The 17749-nt window shown below is 49.4% G+C and overlaps 1 protein-coding gene across 13 annotated transcripts in view; it reads left to right on the forward strand.

The window, feature by feature from the left end:
- The window catches only part of NAV2 (neuron navigator 2), a 367465-nt gene that overhangs the window by 147336 nt on the left and 202380 nt on the right, over positions 1–17749 (forward strand). For 11 of the 13 annotated variants that reach the window (XM_084772850.1, XM_084772858.1, XM_084772861.1 and 8 more), the window contains exons 4-6: positions 443–515; positions 10063–10351; positions 14823–14891. In XM_084772850.1, coding sequence (XP_084628976.1) covers positions 443–515; positions 10063–10351; positions 14823–14891 — 431 coding nt within the window. The remainder of the gene's footprint in view (positions 1–442; positions 516–10062; positions 10352–14822; positions 14892–17749) is intronic. The other 2 variants (XM_084772859.1, XM_084772860.1) reach the window with 1 other exon arrangement.

A 17749-nucleotide genomic window follows, 5' to 3' on the forward strand; every position in this document is an offset into this window, starting at 1 on the left:
ATTCTGTGGGTAAACACCGACTCCTGCTGAACCTGCCACTCACCACTTGGACATTTGACTGCCTGCATCTTTAGTGACTGGAAATTTCTCCCAGCAGCTGGGAGACTGGGTGGGTCTATCAGTTTCTCTGTGTAACTGGCAACTGCTCTGGTTTGAGGATCACACTGTGGCGACATTGATCAAGATGAGAGATCCCATTCCACCCTGGTTATTTTTGGCATCTGCGAGCAATCCAAGGCCTCGGCTTCTGGCACCGTGCGGTTGGGATATTAAGTAACTGCTTCCTGTGCGTGTACAGACAGCGCTTTGAGAGTCCTAACCTTGCTGCATCTATCTCATTGGTTGTTTTGAGTGCATTCTGCTTGCTGTTGGTTCCTCGTGAGGGTGTCTGGAGAAAGCTGAATGGGTATTAAATATGTCTTGTGCTTTTCCCCCCTTCCAGATTGAAAACATAGATGCCTGCTTGAATTTCCTGGCAGCTAAGGGAATCAACACCCAGGGGCTGTCTGCAGAAGGTGAGTCAGAGCCCACGCCTTTTCATCAGTCGCGAGGCCCACCTGTTTCCTAACAATTAATCACCGCAGTGAAGACCAGGGGTGCGGGTGTGCTGTACTGGTTGGGTGTCCTTTCAGGCAGGGTTGAGGATACTAACTTTCTGACCGCTCACACGTGACTCTTAAGAACACAGCCCCATGTGCATGCTGTGTCTGCATGCCAGAGAGATCTCGGGTGGGGAGAGAGAGAGAGAGAGAGAGAGAGAGAGAGAGACAGAGAGAGAGAGAGAGAGACAGAGAGAGACAGAGAGAGAGAGAGAGACAGAGAGAGAGAGAGAGACAGAGAGAGAGAGAGAGAGAGAGAGAGAGCACGCGCGCGCGCATCGGGAGAAGTGCCTGCTTGGACCTCACTGGTTTCCGGGGCTGTGGTGCGGCAGGTTATCAACCAGCCAGTTATCTATTATTATCAGTTATCTATGGGCAAGAGAACGTTTAAGTTCAACCACTCAGCGTCCCGGGGGGACCCACTTAGTCCTTAGTGATGGCACCTTAACCTTGTTCTTGGAGAGAGAGAGAGAGGGAGGTTTGTGAACACACTACCACCGTTTAACCTCCTGATTAGCTTTTAATTAACTTGAATTTGGTGGCTAATTAGCACCAATAATGTCGGCTGGTGGCTTGGTGTTAGATGGGGGGTAATAGTTTGGAGCCAGCTGGCCATTATTTTCAGCTTCCTCAGACGACACCTCCATCTGGAATTTTCTCTTTCTCTTCCTCTCTTGCTCCCTCAATCTCCCGCTCCCCCCCCCCTCGCTCTCTCCCCTTTCCCCCTCCCCACCCCCACCCTCGTTTGTAAACATAGGCAGCTGCCAGCTCTAAAGCTGCCATAGGCCAGGCATCTTCCCAACCTAATCAGGCTGCACCTGCCTCCAATTTTCCTGGAACAGGTAAAGCAGTTGGGGCGTTCCAATTGCTTCTCCTAGCGTAGCAGGAGTGTGCTCTGAAAAGATGTAGGGGAGCCTTGGCCCTGGAAGCTGGGGTGGGGCTGAGGGGAGCCTTGAGGCTGGACTCCACAGATAGAGCAGGTAAGTTTGTAGACCTCATGGCCTCTACGTGCGTGGGCTTATGCCTTGTGTCTGCCAAGAGGTGAAAGCTTGGGTCTTCTGGCTGTGTTCCTGAGCTGTTGCTTCCTCCATGTTGGGGGGTGGGTGGCTTCTGGGCAGGGTGTGCCTGTCTGTGAAGTGTGTCAGAAAGGGGTTGTAATTATCCTTTTGCCAAGCGTGGCCTTGGGTAGGTCTGGTCACCCCATTCCGTGAGTCTCGGGAGTAGCTTGGCCAACCTTAATCTCAGGACTTACAGGAGGATCCTTAGAAAATTGCTGCACCTACACTGTGGGCCTTGTCTCTGTGGACTTTGTGTACCCTGCTGGGGCCTATAGAGTTCGGTAGTAGACACAAACTCAGTGTACGGGATGTTCCCCTATGCTATTCCTGTGCTGACCAGTAGGTGGCAGAACACGTTCCTCTTGGTGTGTGGGAATGGTGCAAGCCTCTGTCCTCCCAGGAGAGCACCTGCAGGGACTTTCCCAGAATTGACAGTGCTGTGGTCTTGCCTCCTCCCTAGGCCTGGAGGTGAACCCTGGCCCTAACCAGCTATCCATTGTCTGCCTTGCTGCTCCATTTGTTCTCCCATCTGCCCTTCCTCTCTATACTCTAAGGCATAAACGTCTACCCAGGAATTACTTACTGAACAAATGCCAACTGTGCTCTGGTGGGCCTGTCAGCATTGGCTCCAAATCTCATGCTTGGAGCTGGGACTTGCAGTTTACTGATGGAGAGACTGGCTGGAAGCTGTAATGAGTGGGCCTTGAGGAGACGGCTAAACTGGGTAAACTGTTCTTGGCGAAAGCATGAGGACCTGAGCCAGAGCCCACAGAACTCATGTAAAAAGCTGGCCATGGCATCTCAGGCCTTGCCTATTAACCAAGGAAGGTGGAGGTTGGTGACCAGATAATTCACCAGTTGATAAGCTTCGGGTTCAGTGATGAGAGGCTCCATCTCAAAAACCAAAATGGAGAGTGAAGGAGGAAGACATCAGAGGTTGGCCTCTGCAGGTTCTTCCGCACAGTGCATTTGGATGTACACATGTGGGGACGCGCGCGCGCATGCACCCACACCCACACCCACAAACACACACACACACACACACACACACACACACACACACACACACACGCAGTGACGTCTCTGGTAAGTGCCTATTCACCTTGGAAAAGCTAGAGAGACACAGCCTTATTTCTGGGAATATCCCCAGACTGTCCAAGCAGGTGATCTGGGTGTTGTTGTTGTTGTTGTTTTGTTTTGCTTTTTAAAGCTGCACTGAGCACTGTACTTCCAGAAAGCATAGCTCTTATAAGTCACAATCAACTTGTAGACCTAGGTACCCCAAAAGCACCCAGTGTGCCCAGCCCTCAATGGTATTCACCTCATTCTTGACCCTTGCTTCTCCATCACAGGGGAAGATGTACTCAGGGCCTGGAAGCGCAAAGCCCAGGTAGTCTGCTCTCCCCGGAACAGGTTGTCAGATGTGACAGGTGGAGTCTGGAAGGACTGTGGGCAGGGCAGATCTTGAGCATCGCCCCAGGGCAAGGCAGGCTTAAACTGGCAGATTCTGGCTCCTCTCCAAAAGCAAAGAGATGGGGCGGAGCTTCAAGGGCACCAAGAGTGCAGGAGGCAGTGAGCGGAGGAGGGGGGTTAGGGGGATGCTCAGACCAGGGCCACCTCTGTGGGCTATCACTGTAGCCACTGCCCCTGGGGACCTGCCATCTGGGCCTGAACAAAGGCTCTGTGTGGCTCTCTAAAGGCAGGTTGGGGCAGGTCTACACTACTACAGCACCTCGGGCCAGGTGCGCTCAGCCAGCCAGTTCCAGAGCCAGCTGTAATCACTGGGAAAGGGTGGAGGTGTATCTGTGGGGCTTTCCAGCTGCCAGCATGCTGCTTCTGAAGAGGAGCCTGGGGCACTTGATTGGCTTCAAAAGGAAAACGAAAGGCGTTAAAGCAATATTATTTTTTTTTAAGTACTGTGATGATTTTCTGGCATTACAGGTGACTATGGCAGAGGCAAGTGGGAGGTCCTGGACTCAGCCATCATGAGCGGCTCTTCTAGGTGACTCCCAAAAGAGTCTGTGCTTTTGAAATGAAATCAATTGCCGACTTGTGAGGATCCTCCTTTCTTCTTGGGTGGGAGAGCAGGAAGTCTCTCTGCATCCTTTGGGTGCAGGGAACAGGTGCAGTGTGTCCATTGGCCATCCTCACATCAACAGCGTGGCAATGAGTGGCACTTTTTGTCCCTGTGGGTTCTGCTTCTGTGCTCCTGTCCCACCTTCCCCATAGATAGTGCCGCTGGTGGGACACAGGGCTACCAGAGCTGGGTGGATGGTTGGGTGGTCCAAGGCAGTTATGCAGGCACTTATTGGCAGGAGCAGGGCTGGCGGGAGTTGGATAGGAGTTTCACAGTTGCCATCTGCATATTGTAATATACATGACTCCTTGACTAGGCTGGGATTCCTCCTTATAGTGTAAAAACAGTCCAGAGTGGTGGCCACGCCTTTAATCCCAGGCAAAGCCTTTAGGTCTCTATTATTTGAGGCTAGCCTGGTCCATTAGGGAGTCTCAAGCTAAGGCTACATACTGAGACTCTGTTCAAAAAAACAAAAAGAAAAAAGTATTGAAAAAATAACTTTGCCAGAGATGGCTGTGTTGGTAGCATGCTTATTGGCTAGAGTGCTTGCCTACATGCAAGAAGCTGTGGGCTTGGACTGCAGCGTCACACAAACCAAGTATAGAAATGCATGCTTCCAAGCCCAGAGTCCAGAGTGTCGAGCCAGGGATATCACAAATTCAAGGTCATCTTTGCTTATAGACTGAGATCAAGGCCACACTGGGCTACATGAGACCTTGTCTCAAGAAAACAAAACAAGGCCGGAAAGAGAAAAACAAGCCAGGTGGTGGTGGCACACACCTTTAATCCCAGTAGTTGGGAGGCGGAGGCTGTCGGACCTCTTGAGTTCAAAGCCAGCCTGGTCTACAGATCAAGTTCCTGGACAGCCACGGCTACACAGTGAAAGCCTGTCTCAAAACCAAACCAACCAAACAAAAATCAACCCATTGTTTGACTTAGCCATCATACCTGGTGTTACTTATATCATCTCTGTAGATTTATTGTATATCTAAGATAAATAAGTATTTCTGTCTAAGCAGATTAATACAAGCCAGTGAGAACAAAGGGGTCAGGCAGAAACCAAGGAAGGGATATGTCCTGACAGTAGTGAACACCACCAGAACCGAATGGTCTGTGCCATTTGTCTTTCCATTCCAAGGAGGATGGCCCAAGAAAAGAAAGCAGGTGCTTAGGCAGCCAGAGTCTCCCTGGGCCGGGCACTTCAATCTGGGTGTTTCTGTTTTTAACCTGTGTTAGAAGTCTAGGTGAACTTGGCTGATCACATGCAGACCGAGGCTCCTTCCCAAAGCCTTGGGAAATGTCAACATTCTTGTGGGTTTAGGGCTTTTGTTTCTCAGCTTCCTCTGTGGAGCTGGCTCATCAGACGAATACCATTTGGAAATGTGGGCAGAACACCATCCTAGCTATTCAGGATACTGTCTGTTACGGACCACCCATAGGATAAGCCATGTGGCTTTTAGAGCTTGCAACTGTGTTGAGCCCTTTGTGATACAGAAACAAAAATCTAGCAGTTCATCAGCTGAAGGACAGATAAGTACACTATGGTATGTCCATATAGTGATATACCATGCAGCACTGTAAAGCCAGTGCATGCCCTGACATGCTTGAACAAGGATTATGCTAAGGGCTGCTGATGGAACCAGTGGTGGAAGGCTTGCCTAGCATGTGGGAGGCCCTAGATTCAATCCCTACTACTATAAAAAGAAAGTTAAAAATAAACAAAAACAACAATAACGAAAACCATATGTTAAGTAAACGAAGCCAATACAAAACCGGACAAATTACATGATTTACATATGGTGTCTAGGAAAGGCATATCTGTAGAGGCAGCAGCTTCATGGGTGCCTGGGAGTTTGGGGACTGATTGCTTTTAGAGCAGGAAATTGCATTAATAGAAATGTTCTAATATTAGAACTGATCACACTCACTAAAAATCACTGGGTTGTATACTTAATTTTATATACATTTTTGTATACTTATAATTTTTGTATACTTAACCTATATACAGGGAGTGTAGTACTTCAGTTTATTTGAAGAAATCAAAAGCCACTGTTGAACTTGGCCCACTGTGAGGTTTTCTTGTTTGTTTGTTTGTTTGTTTTTTAATGATGATTTTCTTTGTGTGACCATCAGAGAAAGCCTGGTGAGCAGGCTTTCTCTCTGGCTCCCATTGGGTGGAAAGCCCTCTAGGGAGCTGAGGGGTCTGCAGGTTCAAGAGCCTGTGTTTTCTGAGCTCAGAATACACAGTGAGGGAGTACTGGAAGGTGCTGGCTGCTCAGTTTCTCATCCCCGTAGGAAGGTATATTGAGATGTCCGCAATGTGTGGGAGAAGGAGATGGAGACCAGAGGCCCTGAATCTTACAAGAACACGAAGCCTCTAAGTGATGGACTACAGAGATTCAACCCCCAGGGTTGGCTTACGAGTCCATGAGCTTTATAATGAAAGTGCCAAGAAAAAGTGTGTTTGCTGGCATAGTACCATGGCCTCTGACCTGTAGAAATACTTTAGGGGAAAAGGAAGCAAACAGTCATGAATAGCAAATGGCTTGATGGCCAGGTATCTAGGGAATGGACACCCCCCCCCCAACAGCTGCACTGGGTGGGCTGGCAGGCTTTAGTGCTGATATGGACATAGTGACCGCTGTGTCATGCTGGCCCTGAGCCCCTGAGTATTCTTTTTTAGATTTTTTTGTTCTCCCTCCTCGGTTTTTCTTGTGTGCTTTACTTTTTTAAAAAAAATGTATTAAGGAATGTTGGGCACACCAGGAGACTAAAGAATACCATATACCCACCAGCTACCTTAATAAATAAAACATTATCTGGTCTGTTTTTCAATTCACCACATGTGAGATGGGTATGCAAGCAATCCAAGTCTCACGATGTTAGGAAAAGTAGCCCTTGAGTTATGAAAAAAACCTGGATTCAAGTCCCACCTCCAGCAGGAAGTCTCACCACCTTTCTGAGTTTTTCGTTTCCCCTTAAGTAATGGAGGGGTGACAATACCCTTTGTTTTCATCCAGAGGGTCAGAATGACTGACACCACGCTCTGGTGTCTGGCTCAGAGGTACACACTAGTAAGTCATAAACTTGCTAATTATAAGCCACCCACCATCCTGATAGCTGGAAAAGGGACAAAAATAGATTTTACACAGATTTCATCCCCAAGAATAGCTGTGATCTCTCCAGTGAATTCATGTTTGGAGGGGAAGTGGTGTTTCCCCTGTGCTCCTTCATAGGTGCTTATGTATGTATGTATGTGTGTGTGTATGTGTATATATATATATATATGCATGTATGTATGTATGTATGTGTGCATGTATGAATATCCCCTCACAACAGGGTTTCTCTGTGTAGCTTTGGCTGTCCTGGACTCACTCTGTAGATCAGACTGGCCTTGAACTCACAGAGATCCACTTGCCTCTGACTCCCTGAGTGCTGGGATTTCAGCATATGACACCATGCCCAGTTCATAGGTGTTCCTACCATGTCAATACTTGAATTTCCTCCCTTGTTCAGGCCTCTGTCCAATGATGACCAGCAGTGTGTTGTCTTTTACTGTTGGCTTCAGTTTTCCATGACTGAAGTTCCTGACTGAATCATCTTCTCAGGCCCCAGCCTCACCGTCTGTGCACTTACAAGGACAGTCAGGGACAGGATGCAGCTCCTTTTGGTTTCCTTGGGCTAGGGAAGAAAGCAACTGGAGCTACACAGCAGAGCTGGGGAGTGTGCCCTCGCCTCTGGCACTTCCTGTGAACCTGTGTCACAAGGGGTAGTTCATAAGCAATGGCTGGACATTGGACTAGGTCATCCCTGACTTTCAAATGTCATTGTAGCATAATTAAGAGGCCCATGCATCAATAGTATGGTTTGGGGCTGGATAAACGGTTTAGTAGGAACAGGCATCTGCCGCCAAGCCTGATGACCTGAGTTCAATCCCCAGGTCCCACATGATGGGAGGGGGAGCACTGACTTCCACAGGTATGCTGTGGCCTCCACTTCTTCCTCATGCACACAAAGCAAAATGCAGTTTAAAAATTATAGTCTGGGGACTGAAGAGATGTCACAGTGGTTAAAAAGCACTGACTCCTCTTGCAAAGGACTTGGATTCCATTCCCAGTAACTCTAGTTCCCAGGAATTCAATACCTTCTTCTGCAGGCAAAAGGCACAAAGGCTTTGAGTCTTACAACATGAAAACACATATATAAAAATGCGCATACGTATATGCTCATACGTATATTCACACTCATAAAATAACCATTAAATAAATCATAGTTTGCACAGTAACTTTGGGAAAGTCATCACCATCAGAGGCATCGTTGGTACAGCACGAAAGCCAGAGCTGTCTGGCCATTTTCCTTGGGGTGCTTGGGGCTCTGGTCTTCCTGGAACACTAAGAGTGGTGGAGAGCATCGTTGTTCACACACCGTGACTTTTGACGGAGAGGCCCTCATTTGCTCTGTAAAGACAGCTCTGTGTGCTGGGGCTGGCTGTGCAAGTTATCACTGCTGGAGAGATGATGTGACTCGCACAGCTGGAGAGAGGCAGAGTGCAGGCTGGAGTCTGGAGGTGTAGACTTCGTAAATTCTGGGCTGCTGCTGTCAGCCTTCGCAGAGCCTGCGGGCTTCCAAAGTGTGGCAGGAAGACCGGCTTCCAGAAGTCTGTGTGGTTAGTTCCCTCACAGCCTGGGGAAAGGGATGCTTCAGCGAAACAAAAGTTTTGTCCCAGTCTAACTTGGGGGAGGGGATTGCACATAGGTCCGAAGCCCTGGCTGGCTTCCCATCTTCCTTTGCAGGGAGCATGGCTTGTCCTGAGGGTATACATCACTTTTCTTCACACAGTCTTCTGCACTGGATCTTGGAGGAAGCTCTTGTGCTTCCAGGGCAGTTTCCTCAGCCAGAGGCTGGCACTCCCCACACAGGCCACTGACTCCCACCCTCTCACAAGACCCGTAAAGCTTCCTTGGCCTGGCTTTCTGTTAGGCCCCTTACTCACAAGCATAGCAGGGGGAGGCGGGTATGGAGAATATCGCCTCTCTGGGTTTTCTTCTCTGATGTTCCTCTTCCTCAGTGGCCCTACTACACCCCTTGGAGTCAGGGTAGCCTCTGGCCATTGGCAGCTGGTGTTAGAAATGCTACATAAAAGGATGGATGCTCAGCTTCTGTATGGAATAAATATTTTATTCCTTGCCACAGCTCTTTATGCATGCCTCGAGGCAAATGCATTTTAATATCTGAAAAGTACCGTCTGGAATTTAAAGTTCTTCCCACTCTGCTCAAACTTATTTTAATATAGGAGGTATTCCGTGGGAGTCGAAGAAAAGCTGGTTCTTAGGCTCTTACCCCCACACTCCAAACCTGAATGAGAGTTATGGAGCCAAAGGTCAAGGGAAGCTGAGCCATGCGTTTGAAAGGAAGATGACTGAGTAGAGGAAAGAAAGGATTTGGATTCGATGGCTGCAGCTTGGCATGCTTTGTGTGGCTTGAGGCTCAGAATGTGGACTTGGCAGACCGAGCTAGACCATATTGTCTCTGCTAGTGCCAAAGAGCAGTCCAGGGCCCACGGGCTCGTCCAGATCACAGGCTCGGTCTTGAGGAAGATGTTCATTCTTTCAGTGGTATTCTTACTGAGAAGTTCCTCCTGGCCCTTGCCAGCCAGCCAGCCAGCCAGCCAGTTCTGACTTGCCTGGCACAGCTCCTGCAACCCCATGGGGAAACTAAACTAATTTTGTGTGGTTTAGAGATGATTTTAATGGATGTCCAGGAGTTGAACTCAGGTGGGCAAAAGAAGCCCATTAAATGTAGAAAGAAAGGCTGACAGGGTCTTTATTTTATTTTATTTTAAAATGTATTTATTATTAATTTAGGTACATTGGTGTTTTAACTGCATGTACATCTGTGGGAGTGTGTCAGATCCTCTGGAACAGGAGTTACAGACAGTTGTGAGCTGCCATATGGTGCTGGGAATTGAACCCAGATCTTCTAGAAGAACAGCCAGTGTTCTTAACCTTTGAGCCATCCATCGCTCCAGCTCCAAACTTTATTTTATTTAAACTGTCTGGGGAAAAGCATTTTACACATTTGTTTAAAAAAAAAACCCTCTCACACATATTAAGCAAGAAACTTAAGTTTTATTTATGAAAATAACAAGGAGATTGGCTATGCTAAGTCATTTCCGGTTTGACAGGGAGGGCATGTTTCATACAAAATTAGGATTTCTTAAAACCATTTAAAATGCCATGGTAGTTTCAGTCATCACGTCAGTTGGACAAGGTTTGCTGTTTCCCACATTTATGCCTCTGGTGACAAGAACCTCTCTATTGTCTTGCAGAGATCAGGAATGGTAACCTCAAGGCCATTCTAGGCCTCTTCTTCAGCCTCTCCCGATACAAGCAGCAGCAGCAGCAGCAACAGCAGCAGCAGCAGCCGCCACCGCCTCAGAAGCAGCACCTTGCATCATCTCCTCTGCCACCTGCCGGGTCTCAGGCGGCCGGGGCGCCTTCCCAGTGCCAGGCTGGCATTCCTCCGCAACAGGGGCTGGCCACTCCCCAAGCCCCGTGCCAGCCCCTCCAGCCGGCTTCACATCAGCAAGCAAAAACACAAGCGGAAATGCAGTCCAGGTGGGCTCCTCTCGGGGACAGATGGCACTGCTGATATCCAGGCGTCCTTCACCTCAGCTGCGTAGGGCAGCCTATGCAGTTTGTGGTTCTCGTTTGTGAGGAACTAGCATGGCCTCGAGATAGCTACAAGGGGGCTCCTCTAGGCCCAGTGGAGATGTGTGTTCATATAGCAGCCAGGGCTATTGCCTACCCCTGGCAGAACTGGCCTGTAACACACACGCACGTTTATTCCCACGGCATGGATTTCAGATCCCTTTACTGTTGACCTACAAGCCAAGTGTTTAGAGTCAAACGCGAAGATCATCTTAGTGGATGCGAAAGTTCTGTGCTAAGACATGGCCCTCCTTTGCCACAGGAGAAGTAGAGGCAATGCCTAAGAAAAATGGCAAATGGCTATAGGAGCCTTCCCAAGGGGGATGGGCAGGTGACTCTTGGGAGCCAGTGCCTGTGAATATGTCTGGATTCTGTTTAACCTAGACAGTGGGAGCCGTGTGCCTCAAGCTTAGTGGAGGAGGCCTGTGCTGAGCAGGGATGGTCCCTGCCCTACAGGATAGGGACCAGGTTTCCAGAGGGACCTATGCCTGCCCCTCACACTGGCCACAGAACGAAACCAAGTAGAATTTACAATCCACTTGTTCAGTGGGAACAAACATGCAAATTTCTAAGCCAGTCTGTAAAAGATCACCCACAAATCACTTGCTTTAATGGCAGGGAGAAAAAAAAAAAAGACTGATGGACTAGGCACTGGAAAGCTTTTGACTTAGGAGAAAGTTCTGTAGAAATGCACATTATAACTGTCTTTTTTTGAGCCACCAGTTGTTAGCTGTAAAGCCCAGTGCCACTGATCTGACTGGCTGCTTGATTTCATTGCATGTGTGCTTAAAACAAAAAAACAAAAACAAAAAAAACCCCCACTATGCCCCAAAGCACCACTACAGAAGGCTTCTTGAACTCTTTGGATCTTTTAACACATGCTAGCCACAAACCCCAGCCCAGAGTTGCTTGACCCCCAACTACCTTCAATTCACGGCTGTGTTTCCCCAGGAAAAGTACACTTTCCCATCTGGCAGGGTGGTAAGGCCAGGAGTTGTGGGTCTAATATAAATGAGGCCCCTTAATTAATTATCTAATTACCCAACTGGCGTTATGGAAATTTGTGAAATAGGCGTGTTGCATGGACTAGCAATGAGAGAAAGAGACAGCTGGGCAGCCAGGCACTCTGCTCTTCCCTTGGAGGGATGTCTGACTTGGAACTGTCCCCTGGCTGGAGGCTCCCTGGTAGCCCTGCGTGATTGGTTTGATGAGCACATCTTTTCCAACACCGAAGAGCCCCGCTGCCTGAGATGCTCAGGAAAAAGGTTCTACGGGGGTGGGGTGGAGAGAGCGTCATAGTTAAGTTGTTATTGCTGTTGCGTGTCTGCTCAGAACCTTGAATCTGCCCGTCTGCATTCTTTTATCTAGTTAGTGCAAAGACTTTTATGTGCCAGGTACTGTTAGTCATCTGGGAGGCAAAGATGAGTGATAACCACGAGGCCCGCTCTCCACGTACTCCTCGAGGAGGCTGCACCACGAGCATAGGAACAGGGAGGAAGATGGGAGACTCAGGATGTCCACAGGAAGAGGATAGGACTCAGCACTGGTAGTTGAGGTCAGAGTGATGGGAAGGCTTCTCTGAGGACTTGGCACCTAGTGAAGAGACATGAATGAGAAGAGACTTTACAAGTCTGGCAGAAGGAGCAGCTACTGCGATGGGTCTGTGGTAGGAGCAAGCTTGTCATGACAGAATGAGGAGGGAAGCAACTGGGAGGTTGCCTGCAAGCCAAGAAGGAGGCTGCTGCCATCCTCATGGGGGACACGTGTGTGGTGATACGGCACCCAAGTCAGGCTGAGTGAAATGGGTTTGGACTCTGTTCTAACGTGCCAGGAAGAGACAGGAGAGACAGAAGAGACAGGAGGCTCAGGGTTCAGTTGGGTTGACATTAAAAAAACAAAAACAAAACCAAAAACAATTCTCTAATGAGTAAGCTTGCTGGGGAGCAAGAGTGAAACGAAGGGCTCCGGTGAAGGAGGCCTTAGCAGTCCACACGATGTGAGTGGCTTGCAACAAGATAGTCTGAAACAGATGGAGATAGGCCCTGAAGGGTATGTTGACAGTTGTGCCAAGGGGCCTACAAACAGATTCACTACGTAGGGTTGGGGAAGAAGAGGAAGCCCAAATAACCAATCCTGGATTGTTAGGTTGTAAGAAAAGCGACCTACTGCTAATGGACACTTTACCTCAAAAACACACATTCAAGCCACATTTTTTTTGTTTTGTTTTTGTTTTTGTTTTTGTTTTTTGAGGCAGGGTCTCTCTGTGTAGCCTTGGCTGTCCTGGACTTGCTTTGTAGACCAGGGGCCTCGAACTCACCGTGACCCACCTGCCTCTGCCTCCCAAATGCTGGGATTAAAGGCGTGCGCCACCATACCCGGCCTCAAGCCACATTTTTTCTTGTTTTGTTTTGTTTTTGAGACAGGGTTTCTCTGTGTTAGCCTTGACTATCCTGGACTTGCTTTATAGACCAGGCTGGCCTCGAATTCACAGTGATCCACCTGCCTCTGCCTCCCAAGTGCTGGGATTAAAGGTGTGCACCACCACGCCCGGCCTCAAGCCACATTTAAAAAAAAATTCATTCTTTCCAGTTGTGGAAGGGTTCTTGTCATAATGCCATGCTTTGTGGCCCCACACAGCAGTGCCATGGCCTAGGACTTGCAGGGTTATATCCTCATTCCCCCTTCTGCCGGCCAGGCTTGAGGCACATGAGCGATCTCATCTGTTGTGCACTGCTGCTGGCTTTCCACTTTGACTTTCAGAAGCATCTTGCCAAGGTCTGGACATAAGGTATCCCACACTAACACTCCGGCTATGAACTTAAGGATGATAAAAACGTCATCACTAGCTGGCTTGCACTGTGTTACTAGCCCCACATTCTATCTTTGGTAGCCAAATCTCCCAAGGGTAACTAACCGCTTGGACCCTTGACTGTTAACATCAGGTCTGGCACGAGCCCCTGGCTGTTCTGGTGTTTAGTTAGAACTCTTCAATGTGCAGACGTGCCCACTAAGATGATGTCTAGGTTCAGCCTGCTCCAGTATAGCAAACACCAAAATCCGCAGCTTCCTAGGAAGCTTGCCTATATCACTCAAGGACATTGGCATGAAGAGGACAGAGCAGCCATGGAGTGTCTCATCACTCTTCAGTCTGCGTCATAACTGGCCACTTGACCCACAGTTCACAGCGTGACGTTTTCTACAGTGTAGAATCTCCAGAAGGAGCATATTTTCTACGCCATGGGTTTCTTTCCATTTCTGTCTACAGTCCATACTCCGTTATGTAAGAAACATTCGGAAATTGCTTGATTTTTTTTTTCCCTCACTGTTCTCATCTCTCCCTTCACTTCCCGAAAGCGATGCTTCTTAACACAGGTTTTGCTGTGAATTGTAGTACAAGAAAATTGACTGACAGAATGATACCTGTCTCGGGCTAGGAGACAGCCCTGTGGTAGAGTGCTTGCTGTCCCTAACCTCCATCCAAAGAGACACAAGAAAGAAACGTCACAAAGTAACTCTAAGTTGATGAAATATGACCAAGACTCTTCATGTTCATGCACATTCATGGGGCACTTGCCTTTACACCCGTCGACAAACCCTTGAGGTAAACACACATGTCAGTACATTGCAAAGCACTGCTTCGTGCCTTAGAGATGCTTCCTGCTTTGAGCACTGCAGGGCTTTGGAGCGACATAGAGGCAGGAAGGAGGAGCTGAGATGAGAGGATTGTCACATGTTCGAGGCCAGGCCAAACTATAAAGTGAAAGGGACTCTAAGACCAGCCAGGGCTACTGTGTGTGTGAGACCCTGTTGCAGAAAACCAAGTCAATCAAACAAAAAGGATAAAGAAAGTGTGTCACTGAGAGACGGTGAAAAGATGACTTAGTATCATATGAGAAGGGAGCTTCAACACATTAAAGTCCTGAGCCAAATATTTTGTTTTGTTCTACAGTCCCTGGGATTAAACCTTGGGCCTCATACGTATTAGACGAATGTTCAATTACTGAGCCCTATCACCAGCTTTCTTCTTACTTCTCATTTTAAAACAAGGTCTCACTAAGTTGCCAGGGCTGACCCTGAACTTGTGCTGTAGCCAGGCAGCTCTTGAACATGCCGTCTATGGGGGGAGTCTCTTTAGAGCAATAGAAAAGTAACAAAGGCACCATCCATCCTCCTGCCTCAGCCTCCTGAGTGCCTGAGATCACGGAGTCTAGGTTTTAGGTCATCTCGATTGCAATTTATTCACGCTCTAATCGCATCAGGACCACTGAAGTTAGACCAGCAGGGCCCCGCTGGAGAGCAGGCCCGGGGACGACTCCTTGGCATGTGTAACCTGTCTCTCTTCACTCATCTCTTCCACGTTTTCCTTCCTGTCCTGCAGTGCATCCTCCAAGGACTCATCTCAAAGCAAAATCATCCGCTTCACTCTGGGTCAGAGAAAGATCTCTAGGTTAGCAGTCCTCTGTGTCCTACAAAGCATGGTGTAAACCCAGCCTACTCTTCCTGTTGCCTCCTCGCTGGCTGAACTCCCTTTTGATTCCCCTCCCTGCTCTGTGTCTCCAGTTACCCAAACCCAAACATGCTTTGGCTAATGATTTAGCTTGGGGAGTTCTGAGAGTGGCCTTGGGTGGGAGTGTGTGTGTGTGTGTGTGTGTGTGTGTGTGTGTGTGTGTGTGTGTGTGTGTGAGAGAGAGAGAGAGAGAGAGAGAGAGAGAGAGAGAGAGAGAGAGAGAGAGAGAGAGAAACTTTGTACATGTGTAACTGACTGGTTCAGACCGGATGTTTTTCTTTGCTGTATTGATTTCACCTCATCATGAGAATCCTGCTTGTAGGAAGAGGTGAGTTTCCAGGTAGTTATACAGCGATGTTACGATGCGTGCGTTTGCTTCCTGCTTCATCCTAATCCGCATCTCCTTCCTGCGTGCCATGCTTTGGCTGTGGTCGTTGTTGATCAATTACTAATTGGGGGTAGGCTTCCTTGTGAGCTAAGGTCTGAGATGTGAACTCCCAACAGAAGGCTGTCGTGTCCTGTCTTTGTTTTTGGATTCTCCTGCATACCTTGGGAAGGTTGCCTCAGTCTTGAGCGGGAAGGGGTGGGGTACAGGGATGGGGGAGAACGGGACTGGGGATGGGCGGGACGGACATCTAGTCTGCAAGCATCCCCTGAACCCTGAGATGCATGCGGGGAAAGCCCCAGTTACATGTTACGCTGTAACATCTGCAGTGGTATTTAATCCATACAGCCTCCATAAGGCAAGGAGGTAATTCATAATAACAGTCTCAATTTCACTGACACGGAAACTACAATTTCACAAGTGGGACCATTTGCTCCCAGGCTACAGAGAAGATGGGAACAGACCCAGGTTGTGTTGCCCCAGGGCCCTTAGGCCATGCCCTGCTTTTGCTTCCCGCCGTTGTGTAGTTGTTAAAGCTCCTCTTTCAACCCTACTGCTTCAGCCACTGTCTCGGCCTCGCCCTTCACACTGCCCCATGGCACTCAAGAGAAACCGCACTGGGTAACCCACCTCGTGATGACTGGTGCTGTGCTTGTTTCCTGAAGACGAGGGGAAACTGGCCCTTCGTTTCATCTACGTACTGCTGCCAAAGCTCGGCAAGACTCTAGTCACCTTTTATAACCCGTTTCTTTTTCTGAAAGACTGGTACAGGGCAACACCCAGCCTGGGAGCAACCTGACTGGTGAGGGAGAAACCGCACGGCACTGCTTCGGTGCACGGTGTGCACGTTCCCTGTAAGAGACGGCTCTCCCTGGTGAAGCAGGGGAGGACGCGGCAGGAGCGGATGCCGCTGTGGTGCCGGGCTGACTCCACTGCATCTGCTGTGTATACAAGTGAAGAAGGGACGGCCCAGAGGAACCTGTCTGTTCCGATGAACCCAGTGCTCCGCCCCAAGAGATAAGAGAACAGGAGCTGGCTGGGAAGCTGTCTAATTGGAAGCACGTGCCTGTCCCTCAATGGCACAGATGCCGGAAGGAGGCAGCAGCGGGGAGAGAGGAGGCGAAGGTGAAGGAGCCTGCACCAGGAACAGAGCTCCCAGCTTCACCCTCAGCCTGGCTCTTTATAGAGTCATCACATCCCTCGTCGAGCGTATCATTTGAGTGCTCTTTGTCTCTGCTGCGGCCAACAAAGGAACAGACTCACACTCCCGGTCCCCCCCCTCTTCCCAGATCCTACCCTCCCCCCCAGCATCATCACGATAAGGACTCAGGCTGATTACGGAACCGTTAAGTACAGCAGAAGAGACAACCCCACCCTTCTGGCTGAGTAGGCCACCTGCCCCCAGAACTCTAGAGACCGCTCTCTTGTTGAAGCGTCAACACGGATCGCGTCCCTGCCAGGACCAAGAACCTTTTGATGGGCACACACCAGAGATCTTTAGCAGAATGACAAGCCACACCCTTGAGCGGGGGGCCTCATGCATTTCTGCCATCTACCTACCATGTTGTCGCTCCGTGGCATCTCCTGTAGAGTCACAGGCATTTAACGTGTTCTGCCTCAGGGAGCCAGGAAAGTGCGGTGACACAAAAACGTGTAGCCACCATAGCCACCGCTTAGCATTACCTGGAGAAACGGTTACATCTGCAGGAGCATGGGTGCGTGTCGACCTCACTTCGCCTACCTACTGCGTCCTGAGGATTTTTCTAAAAGGCTTTTACAGCTCTAGAGTATCATCGGTGTGCAGATCCATGGAGACGTTGGCTTCTGGGTTGAGCTAGGCCAGGTAAGGCAGCCAGGCAGAGTGGATCCCGACTCGGTGAGTGGAACCAAATGAGTGGGATACCCGGGCCTCTGCCTAGCTGCTTGAAAATCAGATGCCCTGGAAATGAGAGATTTAGCATTTAATCATCTTGTCTGGCAAGAAAGCATCTCCGATCCCGGGCTCCGCACCCCCCCCCCCCGCATGTGCACACAAGCTGCCATGCTTCCTGGGAGGGGCACCCCTCTACTCCCAGCCTTTGAAGTGGTTTGTGAGAGAAGTGCTGCGCTCTTCCCACCAGCACGTACTGCGCGTGGAGCAAAGGCACCGGGTGCCTGGGTTGTAGGTTCCATGCCAGGGATGACTTCAGTCCCCTGCGTGGTGTTCCACATGCTTTGCAGAAATCACCATGGCTCTCGAAGAACCCAAGACTTGTCTCCCACCTTCTCACAGCAAGCACCACGTATGTTGGGGGAAACCCATCTGCGCCTTCCGTCGATTCAAAGCTCGATGTGGAATGACCGTCGGGACTGAAGTTCCACTCGCAGAGCTGCGAATGGCACAGGGCAGATCTGCCTGTCTGCCTCCCGCTGC

This window comes from Acomys minous (genome assembly GCF_964271855.1).
Source record: "Acomys minous genome assembly, chromosome: 2".
In the NCBI taxonomy this organism is placed as follows: domain Eukaryota; kingdom Metazoa; phylum Chordata; class Mammalia; order Rodentia; family Muridae; genus Acomys; species Acomys minous.